General features: G+C 37.1%; 1 protein-coding gene across 1 annotated transcript; it reads left to right on the forward strand.

Annotated features, from left to right (window-relative positions):
- Nucleotides 1–3,308: 3,308 nt before the first annotated feature.
- LOC149019151 (transcription factor LHW-like) lies at nt 3,309–19,198 on the forward strand. Its single transcript, XM_089153209.1, has 11 exons — nt 3,309–3,599; nt 3,706–4,401; nt 5,726–5,932; nt 12,084–12,174; nt 12,276–12,317; nt 15,074–15,133; nt 15,651–16,946; nt 17,038–17,139; nt 17,673–17,792; nt 18,270–18,395; nt 18,489–19,198. Exons 2-11 carry the CDS (start codon nt 4,304–4,306, stop codon nt 18,576–18,578), a joined length of 2,232 nt encoding a protein of 743 aa, XP_089009335.1. The 5' UTR covers nt 3,309–3,599; nt 3,706–4,303; the 3' UTR covers nt 18,579–19,198.
- Nucleotides 19,199–22,369: the final 3,171 nt, after the last annotated feature.

A 22,369-nucleotide genomic window follows, 5' to 3' on the forward strand; every position in this document is an offset into this window, starting at 1 on the left:
ATGGAAACTAAAGGGATTGCCTACTCTATCAAAGTAATGTCTTTTACAAGCATATGGGGTCAAGTCCGAAATTTGTTTCTCTCACACTCGTTCAACACATATTTAGAAGGGGAAGCCCATCTTCTATTTTCTTATATTAAAATTGATTATCTTTAAGAAAGACAATATTTTTAACTTCCTCTGAATTGATAACAAAATCATTTCTTTTTGCTCTCTTTAGATTCTACTCCTTGCATTTTGTCTGCGTCTTTTTGCACATCCTTTTTTCTCATGGATGGATACATTTGAGTAGGTAATTCTTTTGTTGAAATATAAGCAAGCCCAAGTATACTTGGAAATTTCTACGAAAGTTCATAATCACATTCTATTGGTGTGGAAACTTACCCCTTTTGTGTTGTTTTGTTAAATATAACAAACATGAATATGTAAAATATTAAAGAATGTATTTGTCTTCATGTTGAAGTGGTTGGTTTTAGCAACCAATGATTTTAGCGGCTTGGATTCTATTCTTTTTAATATACTTGAGGATTTTCTCTATGGTAGTTTATGGTCTATTGAATTTTCTTGCATTAGTTCTTCATTCATAGTTGGTATTAAATTATCTTATGATATATATATATATATATATACATGTGCTGTGTGGCCCCGAGTGTAAAAGCGGAGATTTGGTGAGGAGCTACGGTCCGGTGGTGACAAGCCAACTCGGGGCGGGGCACAAATGATGCATGGGGGCCACCCCCCGTCCGGCGGCGGGAGACCAGGCGGCGGGGGACAGCCATCCTTCCTTGACCCGGGAAGGATCCGGACCTGGTTGTGGCGGCCTTGGCCGGAGGAGGGTTCGCTCTCGGCCCGTTTATATATATATATATATATATATATATATATATATATATATGCAAAGGTTGTCGACTTTTGAGATAGTGAAATGATGCGGAGACTTTATGTACTCAAAGGAAGTTTTTCCATGTAATGACATAAGTTTGAGCTGAAAACCTTGAACATGATTTATTTATTTAAATAAAAGAAGCTTTTCAAGATGCCTGAGTGAGGAGTAATTCCAAACCACACAATGGTGGTGAGAAGAATGATATAATCCACACGAAACCTAAAATGGAAATATTAGCATAAACCTGTTGACTTAATATGTGAAATGATGTATAATGAAGTTTATATTTTTGCATTGTGTACATTTTAATAAGTTTATCAAAGAAGAAAGATTGCCCATAATAAAATTGATATGGTTAAATAATCCCTTGATTAATCATCTAACCTAATACAACAAATTATGTAGTTGAAAACTAGTTAATGGCAATGAATTTGATAATAAATTATGAATTTAGTGAGATAATCCATTCAATACGATTAACGACGTAACATATATAGCTAAAATATAAATGCAAGTAATTATCATGAGGACTCATTAGTATGTTCCTTTGCATAATGTCATTGTAACAAAAGTATTAATCTTCGTGAGCTTTTAAGTCAAAATGGAATTATTATTATTATTATTAATATTATTAATATTTAATTTATTTGGATGTGAAGTTTATGTGAGCCAGTTTATGTGCACCTCGACTACGTTCTGAAGATGGCTTCTTTTATATATAATACATACATGATGAGACTTTTTTATTATAAGAACTAGCTTTCATTTAGAAGTTGTTTCCTCTTGAATATCGTCATACATCATCATACATTATCATAGTTTAAAAAAATACAAAACTTTAACGATTACAAACAAATGTTTTGATACCAAAGAAGAAACAAAACATGGGAATCCAAGTAAAAAAGGATTCCAAGTGTATTAGATATTAAAGACTGTGTCAAGTTAAAAAGTCAAATGCAAGTGTAGTTGGTAAGTTTCCAGCCAATAGAATGTGATTATGAAGTTTCGTCGAAATTTCCAAGTATAACTTGGCTTGCTTATATTTTAATGAAAATCTTATTTATATTTTTTTGTTTGGAGCAAGGTGATGTATATTATATTATATTATATTAAAAATAATAATGCACATAGATAGATTACGTGTATACCACCTTGATGTGAAAGAAATTGAAAATATCACATAGACTATTAGCTACTGCGCCACCATATCATCCATACTATCTTTAATTGGTGCAAGATATCATATTTTGTAACCTTCATGGTCCAAAGGGGGGGGTGAAAGGGTACAAAGTTTGTAACCCTTGAAATATTATTTTGTTCTTTATTAATCTAATTAATGTAAATCTCCTCTTCCAGAAATTGAAGAACAAAAAAAATAATAATAATAATAATAAATCTAGTAGATTGTGTATTATGTAAAAAAAAATTTATTTGGCCGGTGACTGGGTTGATGTTGAACCGGTCGATGCTGACGTGGAGGTGCGGTTTTGATGGTGATTGGTCGTTGAAGTCGAAGTGGGTCCGGATTCCGGAATCCCACTGACCGTCTGTAGGAGTATAATCATGCGTTGGGGGTAATTGTATTACAAATTCTTCAAACACACTAAAATGAAATTGCAATACAATTGAGAGATGAAGATCTTTAGCCAATCCGGAGAGCTTGAAGTTGCAACCGAACAAACCACCGATCAATGAGGTTGAGTCTCTTGGTGCTGTCTTTAGTATTGATGCCCTTCTCCAGGGTTCTTCCCCCCACCTCCAAGATAAAGCAACCTCCAACTGAGATGGGTAGTTTTCTAGTCCCTTCAGGAGCCAAGTTGGCACAACACTTAGACAAATTCAAAGAAAGAAATGAACTTTGTAAAACAAATTATGCAAGTGTGAGGAATGTTTCAATTATGCATCACATGCAAGGAAATGTTGGGTTTATATAGGCCCAAACCACACCTTACACCCCTTAGGATTCTTAAGGCAATGAATTTGATTTAATCCATTCATAACCTCAACCCCACTCATGGTTGGCCATGGTTGAAATGAGATTGATGGTCAGGTTGATTGAGTTTTCAAGTATCCCATCACACCACCATGATCAGACCATTAGCCCATGCCATGTCATGAAGAGCCTCTCCGGTCTGGGGCCTCCTTTCTCATGGTGCCTCATTACCACCTTTACCTCATGGGTCCCACACACTAACAAAATAATTAAATAAAAAAAATGCACAAACTTAATATATATATATTAAAGATTTTAATAAAAAACCTAACATTATGAAATCCAGTTTTGCAAAATTTGAAATCCGCACGCATTGGAGAGCAATATATATAAGTTTGGGCAATGAATCTCTGACAACTCGATAAAGTGTAATCGCAAAAAGCATTCGGTTCTCTCTCTCCACTCTCGCTATTATCCATTTGACCAAAAAATACCAAGTGGGGTTGGGACTTGGGAGTGGGAAGTGATAGGGATTTTTTCTTCTTCTTCTTCGTCTCTTGAATCTTCTTGATCCAATCTTTCGAAATCGCATTGTAGTAGATTTTCTAGGTGGTTGATTTCATTTCTTTCTTCGAAGGTCATAAGATTCTCCTGTTTTTTCTGTTAATCTGCAAACGTTGCAAGAATTTATTTCTTCTTTCATCTTCTTTACCAGAAAGGAGTTGATCGGGTAGAATATTTCCACGGTTTACGATGCTCTTTAGAGCTGAAACATTCAAGGTGAAGATCGTGATCTTTTCGTAACGTTTCTCTGCTTTTTAGATTTTTGTATCCTGCATGTCCCTAATCCTGTTTAGCTTCTATTTTTTCTGTTCCTTTGTGACAGTGGTGCTTTGCTGAGATCGCTGAGGATATACATTTCTTTTAGTTAAGAAAAATTTTATAACAGCGAGAATGTTGCCGTTTGAAAAGAACCTTGGGAACGATTTGTTTCTGGTATTACTCTGAGGAGAAGTTATTAAAATTGATGAGATATCGGGCAGTTATGTTTGAGAAGATAGTGTGACGTGAATTTTGAGTTGCAGTTACTGATTCGAAGTCTCCAGTGACCATCCTACTCACTTGGGTGGTTCTGGAAGTATAAGCTGTTCTTAGTGAGCTGTAATTTGATGGCTTTCTCTTTCCTTGCTGCTAAAGTAATGGAGGCGGAGCTCTCTAACATTTCTTCCGTTCATTAACTCGTTTGAGTCCTGCAAATAGCTCATAGCATAAACGAGAGCCGCCTTATTTTGTCTTCTTGGAAGGGGGACGGCAATGGGTTCTGTACTGCTCGGTTTTACCGGGCCACCGATAAAACGAAGAGCTGGTTTACGCATAAAACAAGCGGGGCGAGGCTCGTACAGAGGCAGCTAGGGGAGCGTGTGCTACTAATTTGGCGATTATTGTTTTCTTTACTTGTGGATTATTTACTCTGCACCCATGTGATGGGACCTTCCACCTTGAAACAGTTCCTGATGAATCTTTGCCACAATTCACTGTGGAATTATGCAGTCTTTTGGAAGCTTGAGCAGTGCAGTCGAATGTAAGTTGCTTCCCAACCACTTATGCTGTTGGTGTGTCTGGTTTTTGACGGTATAATGCTGTGCTCTCCTGGTTTCACGAGTTTACCACCAAGGTGGAATTTGTTTCAGCTCTGTTTGTTTGGGAAACGTTCTGCCACGCAAATTTGACTTGATGAGGAAAGGGCCGCCGGGTCTACATCCTTGTAATTCCTTGGATGGAATCCCTGCCCCCACCCCCAGGAAATTTCAAAATTTTTTTAAAGTAAGTTAATTAAAATAAAACTAACACTATTAATCAATATTTACTAAAAAATGAAAAAAGATCTTGCTTTGAGATTGGACACATGTCAATAATCCAACCCAACCATGTGGGTTGAAAATTTTCCTCTCTACCCACATGGGTAGATGTGGGTAGAGGATCCCGACTTGAAAAGAAGACTGAAGTTTTTATGCTATTTTTCATTAAAGAAAAACATTTGAAACATCTTTCTCGAAAAGTAATGTTTTAGATGTTGATTTTTTTTAATTGAAAAATTATGGGGAATGTTTTCAGGTAAAATTTTATGTTGAAACAAATGGAGCCTACAAGAATTTCTAACCGAAAAAGGAAACCTTGTGAGTTGGTCAATGATGAACATAGTTAAACTATTGCCCACCCCAGTTGTGCAAAATTACATATGATTCTCAGAGGTACAAGCATGGATGAATGTGAGATATGTCTTCTAAAGGAGAATTTAGGAAAATTTATACAAAATAATAATTTAGATTCTATTTGTTAATAATGTTCCTGTGTGCTTTTTGATGATATGCTTTAACATTGGTATCCCATTTTAAAGATCTCTGCAGTTTTTAAATAACTGAAAGTACTCATGTTAACTCTGATGTCTGTAGTTGATCCCTGAAACATGGTACAGTGAGACGTTTTATGTGGCCGCGGGGGGGGGGGGTGTGGTGCCGGTACTTCTCTTAGACTTTCTTTAACGAGAAAGAAAATTCTTATCTTCTACAGAAAATTATGGGGAATCGATTTAACATTTCTATGGCTAGAGAAGCAAGCCAACCCCCATTTAGTTGGGATAATGCTTGTTGTTGCTGTTGTTGTTGTGCTGTGTGGTTAGAGAAGCAACTTCAAAGTGAGAATTTTTTTTTCTTTCAATAGAACCATCCAAATGAATTTTGAAAACAAAAGAAACTAAAGGATAAAATAGCATTTGAGTGGCTGATGAGGACATGTACATTTTTACCATATAGTATGGGTTCTAAAAGCACTTTCCTGATGAGATATGCTTCTATGGACTGTGAGTACTGTTCTGATGATTTTCCCATTATTTCTTGTTTCTTTAGGCTCTTGACTTGGGAGGATGGGTATTGTGATTGCTCAAGATGTGGAGAGCCTTTACAAAGTCTGTTAAAGAGCTTTTGCATTAGGGAGATGGATGAGAATGTGTTCATTGGTAATGAAACAAACTCAGACAATGGAACTTCTGATCGGTATCCAATGCAATTGGCAGTGGCAAATATGTCATGTCTGCTGTACTCAATGGGAGAGGGGTATGTTATTTGCAAACAGCTTTTAACCTGGAACTATTATGCTTTTCACTCTTTACTAGTTCTCTCTATTGATAGATTTATGAAGAAGTAAGTATAGATAAGAGTTTGATGTTGGACCACAGGTTGTAACTACAGTGATGAGCTACAAGTTTAAGATTCCATATTTTACACATAGTTTAGTCATAAAATCCTGCATTTCATGTAAAACAACTTCAATAAACAATAGAAATGTCTAAAAATTACAGTGAATTAGTTTACCTGCAAGTACTAAGTACATTACTCTGCATTTTGAACATAGGCATTCAGTGGATGCACTAAGTAGGTTTCCCGTGTCATACTGTTGCTATAGAACTTGTTGTGTCTGCATGATGAAAATTTGCACTATCATCAGCAAACTGGATGAAAAATAACCTACGGTAACCAAACTATGTTTGCCTTGAGAATACTGACATCTAGTTAGTACCATGGTTAAGAATATCAGATTCAAGGCTGGCTTCAACCAGCCAGAAACTGCGATCTGATCGAGATCTTGGGAAGCCTGGTTGAAACTGGGGGGTTTTCCCCCATCTTGACATGTGGTTCCGACACCTAAATCATACTATTTGAGAGACTTCCAAACACATTAAATGAGATATTTTCAATAAAATAACTCACTGATATGATGCTTGACCCAAGTCTCCCATTGTTTGCCAGAAATTAGAATATTAGGTTACTAGCTTAGTTAGAAACATACAATGGCAGATACAAGTTTTAATGTACTAGAGCAAACCTAAGAAGATAACCTTAAGGGAAATGGTGAGAAAAGGATATGCATAGCTTAGGCTTTGTATCAAGTATGGCTTCAAACAGAGTTGATTGAAAGGAAAGAATCCATTTAGCCGATGCCATTCAATTGGGACAAGGCTTCTTGTTGTTGCGGTGTACAATAACAAACACAAGTTTTAATGTACTTGAATACAATAATGCCAGATGTAAACCCTAAACCAAAATCATGTGCCCCCCCCCCAAAAAAAAAAAAAAAAAAAGAAAAGAAAAGAAAAGCATTTGTGAGTTTATGGTTGAGATAGGTGACTTTTGGTCACTTAAAAAGATAGGTTTGAAAACTTGTTTTGTTTCATTGTTTTGACCGGATCAAGACATTAAAATTTTGGTGAAACCTAGTACAAGATTGTGCTAGGTTTCTGTGGGTTTTAAGGCTGATTTTGACCTGGGTTTTGGTGGACAGCCTACCTTAAGGACAATAAACACATTTCCAATGTTTTTGACTGAAACATAACACAAATGGCCCTTTTGATTTGTACATGCTTGGTTCTATGCAAAGGAAATTGAATGTTGTATTTTTCACAAATCTAAATATGGTTGAAGTATAAATTGACATAAATGAGATGCAATTTTGATTGATAATCAAGAAAACATTTGGGCTTCATTTAAATGCGCATAACAAACATACGAGACATAAGTAGAACATCCTAGAAGTAGTCAAACCTCATTGACAATTTACAAATTCCAAATCACCAACTAATAAGTTGTAACTCATAAAAAATACGAAACCAAAGAAAATCCTCAAGACCTAGGCTAATAGAAGCTACTATGTCGGCCTTGCTCAATCTCACTATTAAGTCCGGACTTGATGTGCATTGTGCTCTTATTGTGCCACATATGCGTCCCAAAAATTACTAAAGGTAACCCATCTATGTCAAGCATGGTTTAAAGTATCCACGATATGATATGATACTAGTTAATACGTATCCATATTGGATGTAGTCTATTCGATACATATTGATGTCTCTCTCTATTTCTCTTTGTTTATTTTTATTTATTGAGGGAATGTATTTGATTGCACCAAATTTTATTGGTCGATACAATACCATACTTGATACGAGACAATACGTCACTTAAAATCGCTTGATTGATATGATACTTGATACCGACACTTTAAACCTTGATGTCAAGCATGCATTAAACGCATGCAGGATCTCAACTTTCCCCCTTGATTTGAGCAAGAGCGGAGTCAAAATGGTTGAAAATCAAAAAATGAAACTAGAGTGGGAGCTTCCATGTCTCAAGTGAAATTTTGATGAGTTTATGTATATACTATGTTAAAGTTAAATTACATATAGCCTCGTAAAATTCTTTAAATTTCACCGTGAGTTCTAAAATTTCACCAAAATACGGAATCAAAATTTCAGTCAACTTCTGCTGATATCGCATTTTAGTGAGACCTGAGATACCTGAAATCTTGCAAAATTTCACGAGATTTCTGTCACGTTAGAAACTAGTTTTGACTAACACAAATTGAGTTGGTCCATCTCCGTTGAGATTTGAGCAACTCAAGTGAGTTGGTTAAATTTGTTTTTTGACCCACATATCTCATCTCGGTTTTTTAGGAAACTGAGATTTTGATAAATTTTTGGTCATTTTAAACTAAATCTTGGAACTATGGTTAGTCTTATCAGCCCTAGCCTGTTGAATAGGTGGGTATGGTTTGTTTGACCCCCCCCCCCCCAAAAAAAAAAAAAAAAGGAGGTTGTAATGGGGATCTAAAGTAGTCGGGGCAAGTGGGCAACACACCTCTGAATTATTGCTTAGTTAATTACCTTGATAATCAGATTCAAAAGACATGATGCATAGGGATAGCCAAATTGTCTATGTGGCACCCAAAGGAGGCTAGGTTGGTTATAGCACTAACAGTAGTTAGATTAGTGATGTGAACACAACCCCCCCCCCCCCCAATTGAAACACCAAGTGGGGCCCACAAGATGGATCAAAGAGGCCTCCCTAACCTGGCCGAAATCTCCTTAGAGGGGTAATTTAGGCATCTTTGCCTTTTTAGTTGCTTGTAATGGATGAATTAACCAAAGACATTCAAGATGAGGTCCCCTAGTGTATGCTTTTTGCTGATGATATTGTGTTGATTGATGAGACTCAAGTGGGGATTAATACCAAATTAGAATCATGGAGAGTAGCTTTGGAATCAAAAGGCTTTAAACTAAGTAGATTGAAGACAGAATATCTAGTTTGTAACTTTAGTCATGATCGGGCAGACGATGAGGTGATGATACTTGACGATAAGGAGATTCCTCAAAGTGATTGTTGTAGGTACCTAAGTTCAATCATAAGTAAAACAGGTAATTTAGAGGATGAGGTTTCCCAAAGAATTAAAATAGTGTGGATGAAGTGGAGAGGTGTGTCCGAGGTCTTGTGTGATCGACGTATTCCATTAAAGCTTAAAGGAAATTTTATAGGACCGTTGTTCAACCAGCTATGATGTATGGTGCAGAGTGTTGGGCTGTTAAAAAGAATCATATAGATAAACTTCGTGTAGCAGAAATGAGGATGCTAAGATGAATGAGTGGCAAAACTAGGAGTTGGCAAAACTAGGATGGATAAGATAAGAAATGATTATATTAGAGTTGGTTTGGGAGTTGCTCCAATAAGTGATAAGCTTCAAGAAAGTCGTTTGAGGTGGCACGGCCATGATGCCACGTTCAACGGAGACCTATAAATGCCCCTATACGGAGAAGTAATATAATCTAGATTGAAAGAACTAGAAGAGCTAGTGGTAGACCTAAGATTACCTTAAGAGAAGTGGTGAGAAAGGATATGTATAGCTTAGGCCTTATATCTAGCATGGTCTCAAACAAAACTGATTAAAAGGCAAGAATCCATGTAGCTGACCCCATTTAGTTGGGACAAGGCTTATTGTTGTTGTTATTGTAGTTGCTTGTGAGTGAAGTTAAGTTTGAAAGAGTCCAAGAGTCCAGGTTGAGTTAGGATAGGATTCCCTATCTCATTTAGTAATAATTATTTCGTTTAATTAAAAATCCAATTTGTCTTGTAAAGGAATCCTTATCTAATAAGGAATTCCTAAGGTGAGTCAGAGTTAGTTCCTTAGGCTATAAATAGCCTTTCAGTGTAATTTATTTTTCGGATTTGATGAATTAAGAAATTGTTTGAGATTAATGTGGAGGTTTCCTTATAAGGTGGACCCTATGGTTGTCTTTGAGAGCTTTACAAGTACAATTCCAGCATTCAAGCAATCCATCTTCAAGTTCAGAATCATCAAGTCACCAATTCCAGCAGCTATCTACAAGTTCCAGACCTTCCCAAGTAAGTTGCAAATCATCCCCATGCCTCCCCTTTGCTCATGCAACCCTAAGAAGCCCTTCCCTGCCCCTTCACCTTCTTGTTGAGACCTAGAATTACCGCTAACCCCATTGTGAACAGTCCCAGCCCCTTTCCCTTTCAATTACCTGCAACCCCAGTCCCTCCATCAAACCCTGGAGCCCTCCCCCTTCTTCCCTCTTACCTGCGGCACCGTATCCCAGTCCCATTAGGCTTTCACAATTCCCAGCCCCTAACCCCCCCCCTCTCTACCCTCTCTAGGATCGCAGAGACATGTAGAGTCCATCCCTAATTTCAGTTTTCCCAAGTCTGCCCAGTTGCTGAAGTTTAACAAAACCTGCACCTCATTTTCTACATTGGTTGAGTAGAAAATTCAGAATTACAGAAAGTTGAGTTTGATTGAAGTTTTATCTACTGGACTTGGTTCTAGTTGAAAGAATATCAACTGACAATAGTTCTGATCTGAAATTTCAGAAACCCTAGAGCCATTCCCTCACCCTAACTGAAACCCTAATCCAAGTCCTAGTTGCCTTAGGATTCAAATTTTCAAAATCTGAAATTCAAATACAAAGGATTCAAATCTGGAATTTTGTTTCAGCACGCTCTGGACCCACCTTGAGACCTTAAAACCCCTCTACTGTGGCTGGAAGCTCCTGGGTAAATCCAAAATCTAGGGAATTACCAATTTACCCTATGGTCAATGCCTGGTTTACATCAATTAGTAGCAACCAAGGACTTGAAGAAGACATTTTCCATCAGAACATGCAAAAACTTGATCAAATTGGGGCTAGATATCTCAAGTCTCAACTCAACGTTTTGGACTGTTTTAAGTACAGAGCTGGGTCAAAATCTGGGTGAACTGAGGTCTCGACTCAGCCAAGAGTAGTTTTTATATTTGCCTTATATCTTGTCTGGGCATTTGGGAAAACTGAATAAATTGTGAGTTCTCAGACTATGGTTTGGCCTAGTAATCCTTCAGCTGAATCTAGTATTCTAGTTTATTTTGTATGCTGGTTAGCAAGGAACAATGATGCTCCAGCTCAACCTTATCCTTCATTCTTCTCTGAATTTTTATTTACTGTCCAGATATTCTAATTATAATCTTGTCAAATACAATTCAACTGAGTGCTAGATGGATATGTTGCCTTTTATTGGAAATCAACTGGTGTTGTAGAAATGCAAAACAAGCAGTGCATGTGATTTATCTTATTGGTTATATCTAAGGTTACCTCTGCTAGCTTTCACTAGGTGTTTAACCATCAAAGGAAATGTGAAACTAAGGATTTAGGATTCAGGATCCTAGATTGTATCTGCTGGATCTATATCCAACATTGAGTTGTCTCAGCTGATGCCACCAATCCTGGCCTGGCCTAGTTTGTAGGAAAGCTGATTATGTGAGATTTAGGTATAGTAGCCCAAGCCATGCCTGTTCTGATTGTGATACTAGAAACCATGACTGGGAGTCTGGGACAGGACCAAGCAACATGTGATTGAAAATAGTTTTTTCAGATAGTGATTGCCTTATGGCACAACATGTGAATGTGTAACACAAGTTACACTTGTCAGGAAATCTTGCAGAACAAGACCTTCCCCCCCCCTCCCTTTCCCTTGAAGATTATAACCATAAAAGTTAGGGATTATAACCATAACAGTTAGTTGCATCTTAACTTTACTGTTAAATGGCATGTGAAATTTAATTGTCAAGTAATGGTGATTTGAAATAATGACAATTGTTAATACTCACTATGGTGGGTGAACTTTGTAGGGTTAAGTATTTTATGATTCTGATATGGTTTTCCATTAACACTAATTAATTTAGAGTAAATATTACTTTGGATTGAGTTTGTACTTAATATGAAATCTTCGCAAAATAAAGATTTAAAGTATCCCGTATGGCTGGGAAGCTTTTTATGAATTCAATTTTATGCCAAGAAATATCTACTAGCTGTGGGAGCAGGACTTTAGACTTCAGCTGTCTTGAACATGATTCCTGTAGCTACATGATCAATAATATTTGGATCTGCAGGGTTGTTGGTCAAGTGGCATCTACCTCAAAGTATTGTTGGATTTTTGCTGATAGTGTGTTCGCTGATATTAGTTCTGAGCTAATTCCTGAGGTGATCTACTGAGCTATAAAATTTTTGAATTTTTGCAATATGACTATTTTTCCACCGTACGAGTCAAAGGACCGGATTGATGCAATTCTTTTCATTTACAGTATCCAGATGAGTGGCTACTTCAGTTTGCAGCAGGGATCAAGGTAGCTTCCTTTCATGGAGAATTTTAAATAGAAACCGAAGTTTCATATGTATGATTTGGCTATCTATATATACATAGGTAGGTCTGGTCTCAGTCTATGTCAAGGTCGGCTCAAGCCAAGGCCTGGCTTATCCACAGGACTGGAAATCCCGACCTTGGTCCTGAGTACTGGCTCAGAAGCCCTGCCCAGGCCCTGAAACTTTAAGGCTGGCCTCAAGTGGGCTCTGGCTGTTCATACTTGCATTCATAGACCAGATGTCCACAGAGGTAGAAATCACATCTCAAGGCATTGCTAAATTGAAAGGGCTGAATGACCTGTAATAACCACCTAACACAACCCCACCACATGAAGTGGGCAATTCTATCCCAGGTTACTCCCATAATCAGTTGATACTGGTACAAAGATAATGGTGGCATCTCCAGCTATGCTTATTAGCTTCATTAGCCATATTTGTCTTGTTGGCTTCTTATAAGTTAATTTTATCATTTTAATTGACAAGAAATGAATTACACCTTTAATGCAAGGTTCAATTATCACCTTGAATGCTAGGATAGATGATAAATAGATGAAATTATGACTAGCATATTTCACCAAAAATGATAGCATGAGAGGATCAGGCACCTGGAACACATCTGACATCTAAATAGATGGTACCAAATTGGTGAATCATCCCCGTACATGGCTAAACTCAAATAGTTCATGTGTTTGAAGAAATCTTGGTGCACATGGGAAACCATATGTTCAATTACCACCTTGAATACTAGGATAGATGATGAGTGGATGAAATTGTTCAGTGCAAATGGTCAGGATTTTTCGCTTGAAACTTTTCATTTTTTATGGTTTTAATTTGAAACTATGCAGAGCCTATTGCAAGTAAAATTTCAAGGGGTGAAATTCATTGCACTATGCATGACTAATGACCCATACCTACTTTACAAATCCTTATCTTTCAATATGCTAGCAGTTATTAGTTACATTTCTGTTACAAGCATTTGTTACTGTTTAAGATAACTTTTTAAATATTGTTAGTTTACTATGCAATATGTGTAGTTATGAAGCCATTATGAACTCCCTCAACACAATAGGCTACTGTTTTTCTATTAAGTTTGCTTGTACTGAAATAAAAATAAAGTATGACTTTCCATCTGGTTATCTGATTTGAAGTAGCATTAAGTTACATGAGGAATTTGAAACTCATTTTATGTTAATACTCACTACCAATACCGATTTTGTAGCTAATTAGAAAACTTTCATAATCTGGTATTTAGATTTGAAAAATCCACTTGAAAAGTTTGATTAGTTTGGTAAGTTTTAAAATTTCACACAATCATTATTACGGAAGCTCCTTTTTTTCTTAAAATAGTTAGTATCACTTCCTTTGTTTCCATGAACTATATAAACAGATGAAATGTTCTTCCTAATGAAAATTACATGCAAGTTATCATCAGCAATCTCAACAAGCCTTAGTGCAAAAACTCCATTTTGTGAGGAGAGAAAAAATATTTGATTTTGATGTCATTGTAATTTTTCTACTGGATCTATATGAGATGTTGTGGGCCCCCCCCCCCCCCCAAAAAAAAAAGAAAGAAAGAAAAAGGGAGGATGTCATGAAGTACTCATTGAAAAGGTTACTTTTTGGCTAGTGAGATGTGGACATCATGAAGTACTCATTGAAAAGGCTACTTTTTGGCTAGTGAAAACAGAGCATAGTGTATTAGTGCTATATACTGTTTAACTAATCTGTGTCCCCTCCCTACAATTAGTTGAAAGGGGGCTTACCACTACTAGACGATGGGCCATGGTCGATGACTTGATGTGGAGGATGATGCAGCATATACTGACCATCCTTCAGCTAGGGATTCTCTAGGTTGGCCGTAAGAGTCATGTCTATAAATGCTACCAGTTTCAGCTGTGTAATCACCTTTTGTAGACTCATCCTTGCCACGTACTGGTTCACTTCTTGCATTAAGGAAAAGCAGCCCCCAAGAGGGTTCATTTGCCAATCAATTGTTGGGGCTGTTAGATGACATTGCTGCATGAGGGGTGTGATTTGGTTTACTTCTAAATCTCTTTGGTACAGCTCAAATGCCTAAATGGTCTACCATTGGCTATTTTAGACTGTTTGCTGCTTGATCCAACTATCAATTTCATCTTCCTCCCAACTCACATGCATAGAGTCTTGTCCCTGCATCAAAATCTTGGCCTACCTTAATGATGGCTCATCTTAGACTTGTCTCCATGGCAAATTGGCATTCATATACTTAACTTTGTATGAACCAGTGTCCATGAAGGAGGACTATACTTTTCTAGTATTGTGTCTTAAATTTAGTGCGATACTGGTGATGTAGTTGACTTATGGAAACCTGTTTGAATGCCTACTAAGCTGTTGCCTCCTACATTTATTGTTGGCTTCACTGATATTCCCCCATCAATTCCATCCATTAATATGTATATGGATTGTTTGACATTAGAATGATTTAATTTGCTAATCCTTCACCTAATATTATTAATGGCCTGTTTTATTCAAATAGATAAAACTTAAACTTATACGTAGTGTTAAGTTGGATAGTACTCCTGTTTGTCTGGTATTTGTTGGCAAAAATTCTTGCTAGTTATATTGGAAATGAGACCTTTACACAACTTGCTTGGATTCCTTGGAACTCGATTGACTTGTCATAAGCTATGTAAAAACTTGACCATTACATACATATAGTTGGAAGATGATTAAGCTAACTGTAGATGTAATTTCTTTGCAGACTATTTTGCTTGTACCTGTTCTCCCCCATGGGGTACTGCAGCTTGGCTCTTTGGAGACGGTGCGTGAGTATGATGAGCTTCGTAGATTTGTTATAACAATAATGTTACAGTAATAAATGCCTCAATCCGCAGCTAGCTTGAGAGACACCTGTGATGGTATTTTCTGTTGCCCCAATGGGGTTACATGGTGTTGAAAGCTCTTTAATCACCTGTTATTGTTTTTTTTTGCATTCCCTCATTCTAACCATGCAGTCCCTGATATTGTTGTCTTTGATATATATTATTGCAGATGAATTTTTTGAATTCAGTATCATCCATTACCTTCATAGAATTATCATTTCTTTATAGACCAGGACATATATCATTAGGTACCATAAGGGTGATCTTTTTGCCTAACATTCTTCAACTCATTACAATTTCATGCATATGGGGCCTCCTCACTCAAGCAAAAGTGCTCACAAGCTTGGAGCTTTTCAGTTGCTTAGATGGATGTATAAGGTTACTGCACGAGTATGTTTGATACTTGTGCTTGTGAATGTTCTTACTTTTGGCCTTTTCCCTCTTGAATTATTGCAGGTCAATGAGGATCCGGTGCTAGTCACTCATATCAAGGATATGTTCATTACTGTTCAGTACGGTGGTGGGATTTCTATGCCTTTTGTGACAAGCGGTGATCTCTTAGTTCATCCACCTTCATCACTGACATATCTTTGCTTGGATAACTTAGATGAACCATTTCCATTTATTGGTAATCTGCTGGATCCAGTCCCATTGGAGTCATTGGTGAGAAAAGATCCAGTTGAGCTCAATGGTATCCAGATAACCAAGAATGGTCTTCTAACAGTAGGTCCTCAGCTTACACCACTTTTCACAGCTCCGGTGAACCTGTACAACCCGGGAAATGATCTGCAGGCAATTCCAGGAAGTGTGGGGGGATCTGGCTTTGGTGCTGTATCTGTTGGTCCAGCCGAAATATCATTTCCGCAGAATCATTCTCTGACTTCCAGTCTGACTTCTAACAATTTGGAGATGAGGGAAGACGTCTTTACTTGTCTTGAGAAAGGGCTACAGGCTGCTTCTGATAGTAATTGTTTTGACATGGGGTTATTTTCCAAGCAAACTGACGTGACTTTTGACCGTATAGGAGGTTTCACAGAGCAACAATCTGGAGAAGGGACTATTAATCAGATGAATACTAGAAGTGCCAGTGGTTTATTGGGATTTTCTGTGAACTTTGAACTACACAAAGCCCCTCAACCTTGCAAGACAGGGTGCAACAGATTTCTGTACAGCCCCAGTTGTTCTGAGGAAGTTGTCTGTGACAGCTTATTGGATCATATGTGCCATGAAGATCTCAACGTGAGTGTTGAGCTGTCAGCTAGGAAATCCATTGAATGGTGCCAGAAGGGTGCAGATGCAGGACATCTTCTCAATGCTGTGGTTGCAAATGTGCAGGGTGATTCAGATAATGCTACACCTAATGTACCTGATCTTATCAGTTCACCAATTGCCCCATCAGGACAATTTGCAGCATCTAGCCAAACACAAAATCAATCTGAAGGAAGTATCTTGATTGACAGCAGTCCACTTTCACTGAATAACATGACTTCCAAATTTGTTACTATTGCTGAGAAAGCCATCAATAAAACTGGCATTTCATTCAAGAGCATGAAGAGCTCATTCATGGATGAAGAGCACAACAAAAAGGTATGTGCATATGCACAATCTGGTGTAAAAGATGCAAAATTATCTCGTGTTACTAGGAAGGCAAGGTCTTATAAAACTAAGGAGCCAAGACTGAGGCCAAGGGATAGACAGATGATCCAAGACCGTGTCAAGGAGTTGCGGGAGCTTGTACCAAATGGTGCAAAGGTGGGTGAGGTTCTGATGTCTACTTATATGTTTATATTATTTATATATGCTAGTTTTTCATTCACTTAATTTCCTTCGGCTGAAAATACAGTGTAGCATTGATGCTCTGTTGGATCAAACTGTTAAACACATGATGTTCTTAAGAAGTGTTACCGACCAGGCTGAGAAGTTGGGGCATTGTATGCATGAAAAGGTCCGTGTCTTTATGATGTTTCTTTTTGTAACCTGTGGGTTTGAACCAATTCAAGTGATTCCTCTTGACTGAGATATTCTCCATTCCTCCCACTTCATATATAATAATGTAGTTGATCATGCTCATGTTACATGTTATTCATGAGTGAACTGTATGGATCAGTGAATGTTTAGGTTCATGTTTATCCTGGCACATCATAGAAAACCCACTTTTGTGCCCATATCTTGCTTCAGTAAGAAGTCTACCCTTACCGTGACAAATGGAAGTCACTGACGATGGTACTCACTGATCTGATGGTTTTTCTTTAAAAAATTTGACTGTTGTCAATGTTAGAGTGGCTTCAATAAGAATTAAACACAATTGCACCTGACAAGCAGCTACCATTGGCTGTCACTAGTTCATGCACATCATTTAATTGCCTAAATAAAACTATTGCATCCCAATGCATGAGCACATGGCCTCTCCTTGTCACTCTTTTTTTTAACTGAATATATATGGGATTTTGCAAATCTGAAGGTAACTGGTCTCTGTAGGCTGGTAGAATTGACTGGAACCAGAATGGCATGAGCTGGGCTTATGAGATGGGAAGCAAACTTGGGGTACCTCCCATCATCGTGGAAGACCTTGACCATCCAGGACACCTGCTCATAGAGGTATGTTGCAATATATTTTTTTTTTTTTTTTTTTTTTTTTTTTGGGGGGGGGGGGTTGTTTGCTAGAACGGGGGTTATGAGACCTGCATATTGCACTATTTACCCTTTGGAAAATCCATTCCTAAATCACTGTTCTTCATGCTTTGGTAGTATCATACTACCATGATAGCCACCTTCATTGTGTCTGTCCAGAATGATTCAGAGATTTATAAATTGGATTAGATCAATCAATGTTGAACAACCTGAGTCAGATATATTTTTTATGGAAATCAGAGTTAGGATGCATTTGACTGGTTGAGGCTGATCCCTATCCCGGATCCAACCAGAATTGGCAGTACTGGTCTGGATCCCCAATTCTGCTTTTTTGAACACTATGATTCTCATGACTAGCAAGAATATTAAATCCAGGTGGTCTCTAAATTCCAAGCTACTATTACCAAATTACATTCTTATTTACTTGTTATGCAATTACTGCAGATGTTATGCCAGGAACACGGTTTATTCTTGGAAGTTGCACAAGTAATCGCACATTTAGAGTTAACCATTCTGAAAGGGGCGTTGGAAACCCGTGCTGATGAGATTTGGGCTCACTTCATTGTGGAGGTGAGTGAAAGGATTTTAATTTCACCAGTGAACCTCTGAAACAAAGAGATTATATCACTAACCAGTATGATAATTCATTTGCATTGTGCACAGGTTTCACGAGAGTTTCAGAGAATGGAGGTATTCTGGCCACTAATGATGCTGTTACAACGCAACAGAAAATCCATCTCAACCAAGTTGTGAGTCATGGTTTGCAGTGGAATGTGAGTTAACATTTGGTCTGTATCGTGAAAGAGTTATGTACCTTAATTTGAAGTAATAGGAACAGTCTATGAGTTGTATCAAATAAATATATTTGCACAAGAAGCAACCTGGATGTTGCACATTTGGAAGAGTGTGACTCCATGCAACAGTTGAACAATAATCCAGACATTGTCTCTATGAATCAAGGTTCTCAAAACTCAACCAAAATCAATATACTGCCCCCAATCGTATGTAATTGGTAATTCCTTCTTTTGAACCTTAGAAATACAATTTTCCAGAAAAATTTCCACCAAGTAGTATAACTATCATGCAAGATGTGTGATTGTCTGCAGACTAATTCTTTGTATGCAAGTTTAGTGGAGAAGCATCCACTGGAGGAGAGCAGAGATTGCACAAATCTCTTTTATGGGACAATGTGATGTTATAGATTGCAGAAGCAATAGCAGGTGTGAAAGTATTGCTATTAGGCCTCAACTAAAGAGGATCTCCTATCCACAACATCAGCAATCTTGGCTTCCCCAGGTTGGAAGTGGGTATGAACCTCTCCAACTTTATGCTCCATGGTTGATGGAACCCAGGGATCAAACCAAAATGAGGTATCACAGCCATTCCGCACCTTCCTAGTGACCATACCTGCAGGATAAAGAAAAATCTTCTGTGAGTTTATTCCAATAATTTGAACCAGTCTTTTTTTTCCCACCTTAGGGTCAAACAGAGATGTTTTGGGAAAATACTTAGCCTTGAGGCATCTCGTGTGTGACAAAAACAATTTCAGAAGTGATGCAGGCGGCATGTTGGAAGGGATTTAGTGTGTGAACTTAAATGAAAATAAAATATTTGTCTCAATCTTGTCCGTAGTTTCTTATTATGGAAGTTGGGGATGATTCAAACTGCACGTGGTTTTTTCCTACCATTTACATGAGCATGTAGAGCGTAGACACAAGTTTTGTGGCATGAGTTGTGTTGGCCAAATTGATAGTAAATGAGAAGAGATAACAATTAAAAGAATATATCAATGCTATGTAACATGGAAATTGAAATACACTCAAATGGAACTTGAACCGGAAGCAATAGAACAAAGAGGAAGAATTGTCGAGGCACGTCAGATGCTTTTCTTAAAATAGATTCGTCCCCTTTGATGTGTGTTTTAGGATTTAATGGATGTTTGTCTCCTAGGATAGAACAACGAACAATGACATACTTAGCATAAAGTAGACCGTTATGCGAACTTGATATGTGCCTTCTTTCTATCACCGTAAAATCCAAATTGACAAACTTCTCAAAACATTAACAGAACTCACAAAATATTAAGAAAACTCTCCAAGCAAACTTAGTACAATTCTTAAATCAAAAGAGAGAAAAACCCAAAAGGACTTATCTTCATCAAGGGGGATCCCAATTTATAGTGGAGGTCTTTGGTTTGTACAATGAACATACCATATTATCGTCAATGTCTCATTAACAAGCTTAGGAAAACAAAAAGTCCTTGTCATTTACAATAAAACTTGAAAACGAAGAGTTTTGGTTCTTAATGAATCAAGTTTGGGAAATGAAGAGCTTTGATCATTTATAACCAAACTAGGGAAAATGAGAAGTTCCTTGGAAAATGAAAGTCCCATAACCTTCCATTAATGAATAATGCTTGGGAAATCAAAAGCCCAAATGTTCATTAACATATTATATAGCATAAACTATCCTTGGGATTTGAAATACCTAATTGTCTATAATAATTCCATGCACTTATTTCCACAAAATAACCTTAATTCATGCTCCAAAGAGCCATATTCCAAAAAATTGCACTTGGCAATGAGTGCTTTCCAAGGATAGGAGATTTTAATGACATAGTCAATGTATGAAGTCAAGGGTGGTGCACCTATATCAACAATGAGATATACGAAATTCAAAGAAAATATTAACAAGTGTAATTTGATAGATATGGACTTTTTAGAGCCTAGATTCACAGAGAGAAGACCAAAGTAGAATGTCTACATTATATATTCAAGGTACTATATAGAAGCCTTTGCTCTTTGGATTGAACACTTATGCTTTCATAAGCCGTGTTTAAGGTTCTTCTTCACCTTGAGTCTAACCATTATCACATTCTCATTGATTCTATTCCTGTACGGGTCCTCGTCGAAAAATGGCCATTAAGGATGGAGGCAATGTGGTTAACTCATGGTGAACTTTCAAATGCAATCAAAGAGGGTAGAACAATGATTTGAAGCTTCCAAGGGCTCTGGGTGAGCTTCAAAAACACCTTCTCAAATGGAACACAACTTGTTTTGGGTCGACTGGAGACCCTAAAAAGTAGGTTACATTTGAGGTTTTATTTTTTTTTTTTTTGCATAGTAGCGTATGATTCCATGTAGAGGTTATTTGAATTGTGTTGCATTATTCATATGAGCTAGTATCCATATAGGAGCTAAATCAGAATGAAATACATAAAAACATTCTAAAGGGAAATAATCCTCTTATGTGATAGCTATACAACTAGAACAGTTGGCATCAAGTGCATTGCTATAGTGTAAAGAAGGCTAGGAAGCATTCTTTGTAACAAAACAAAATCTGTTTAAATTATATACTCATTTATAATAGAAAAAACAGGAAATCAATGATCAAGATGATAATAAACATACAATCAATTAACTTTTTTTCTTTCTAATTTTATGTGGTCTGCTTTGATACAAATTGTTAAGAACATTCTGTAATTTAAATAATTTTGACATTATTAGAATATTCATGCAATTTACAAACGAATCTAGTATTGATCATTGGAGGAACACTAAATTTAATATATGTGACAATTAAATCATCACCAATCGATATATCTAATTTGTTTTTTTAACTAGATAATCATTTATAACATCTTATTTTTTCTAAATGAAATTCATCTTGTTAAGAGGTTGTTGGGTAGAATAGTGCTGATAATATATTAACCAATAGAAAGAAGAAACTGGTTGAGATTCCTATAGATTTTCACACTGATGGAGCCACTTAGATGAGTCAAATGTGTACCATCTTAATAACATGATTATTTGATTGATTTTTAATTTGATGCATAAGAAGTTCAGTCGAAGATTATATAGGTTTTGTAAATTGTTCTAGTTGACATTAATTTATCATCACATAACCCATATTTTAAGATGTTCCTTATATTATATAAACATCTTTATGTATGAGTGATCAAGGTAATTGGTTTTTGTTCGCCCATGCGTAGGTGTGGATGTGACATCAGTTCCTTACTTTGGCAGACTAAACATAAGGCATGACACTTGAGCGAATGAGAAGTCTCTGATAAGAGCTGAACATTTAATGAACCCCAGATAATTAAATGCTGAATTTGATGTCTTAATTGACATTTGGATAAAGATACGCTGAATCCCCTTAAACATTACTTTTGCGGAGATATAGCTTCTCGGTGCTTGACAAGGTTTATCCAAAAGTCTTTCACACCAAGTGGCGCTCATAGAGAAGTGTTTTCCAAAGCCATCGATCTTCCAAAAAGTGCTACTCCGTAAGCAGGTTTAAGTACCCGTACCCGACGCCGCGCATATTTGCCCACCGCGACTCCGCGCCTAAATTCCATACGCCGGGCCATCCAAAGCCATCAATCCTCCAAAAAGTGCTACTCCTGTAAGTGCTGTTGAAAAATGATAGATGGACCCACCGAAGTGATAGATGGACCCAACGAACTGGATTTGAGCAAAGTAAGCTAACTTGCTTGGTTTGTTCTGGTTTTAATGGTTTAGTTCTATCATGATCCTTAAACT

The sequence above is a fragment of the Hakea prostrata genome, chromosome 4 (assembly GCF_041222555.1).
Source record: "Hakea prostrata isolate BN-2017 chromosome 4, UWA_Hpros_2, whole genome shotgun sequence".
Taxonomy (NCBI): domain Eukaryota; kingdom Viridiplantae; phylum Streptophyta; class Magnoliopsida; order Proteales; family Proteaceae; genus Hakea; species Hakea prostrata.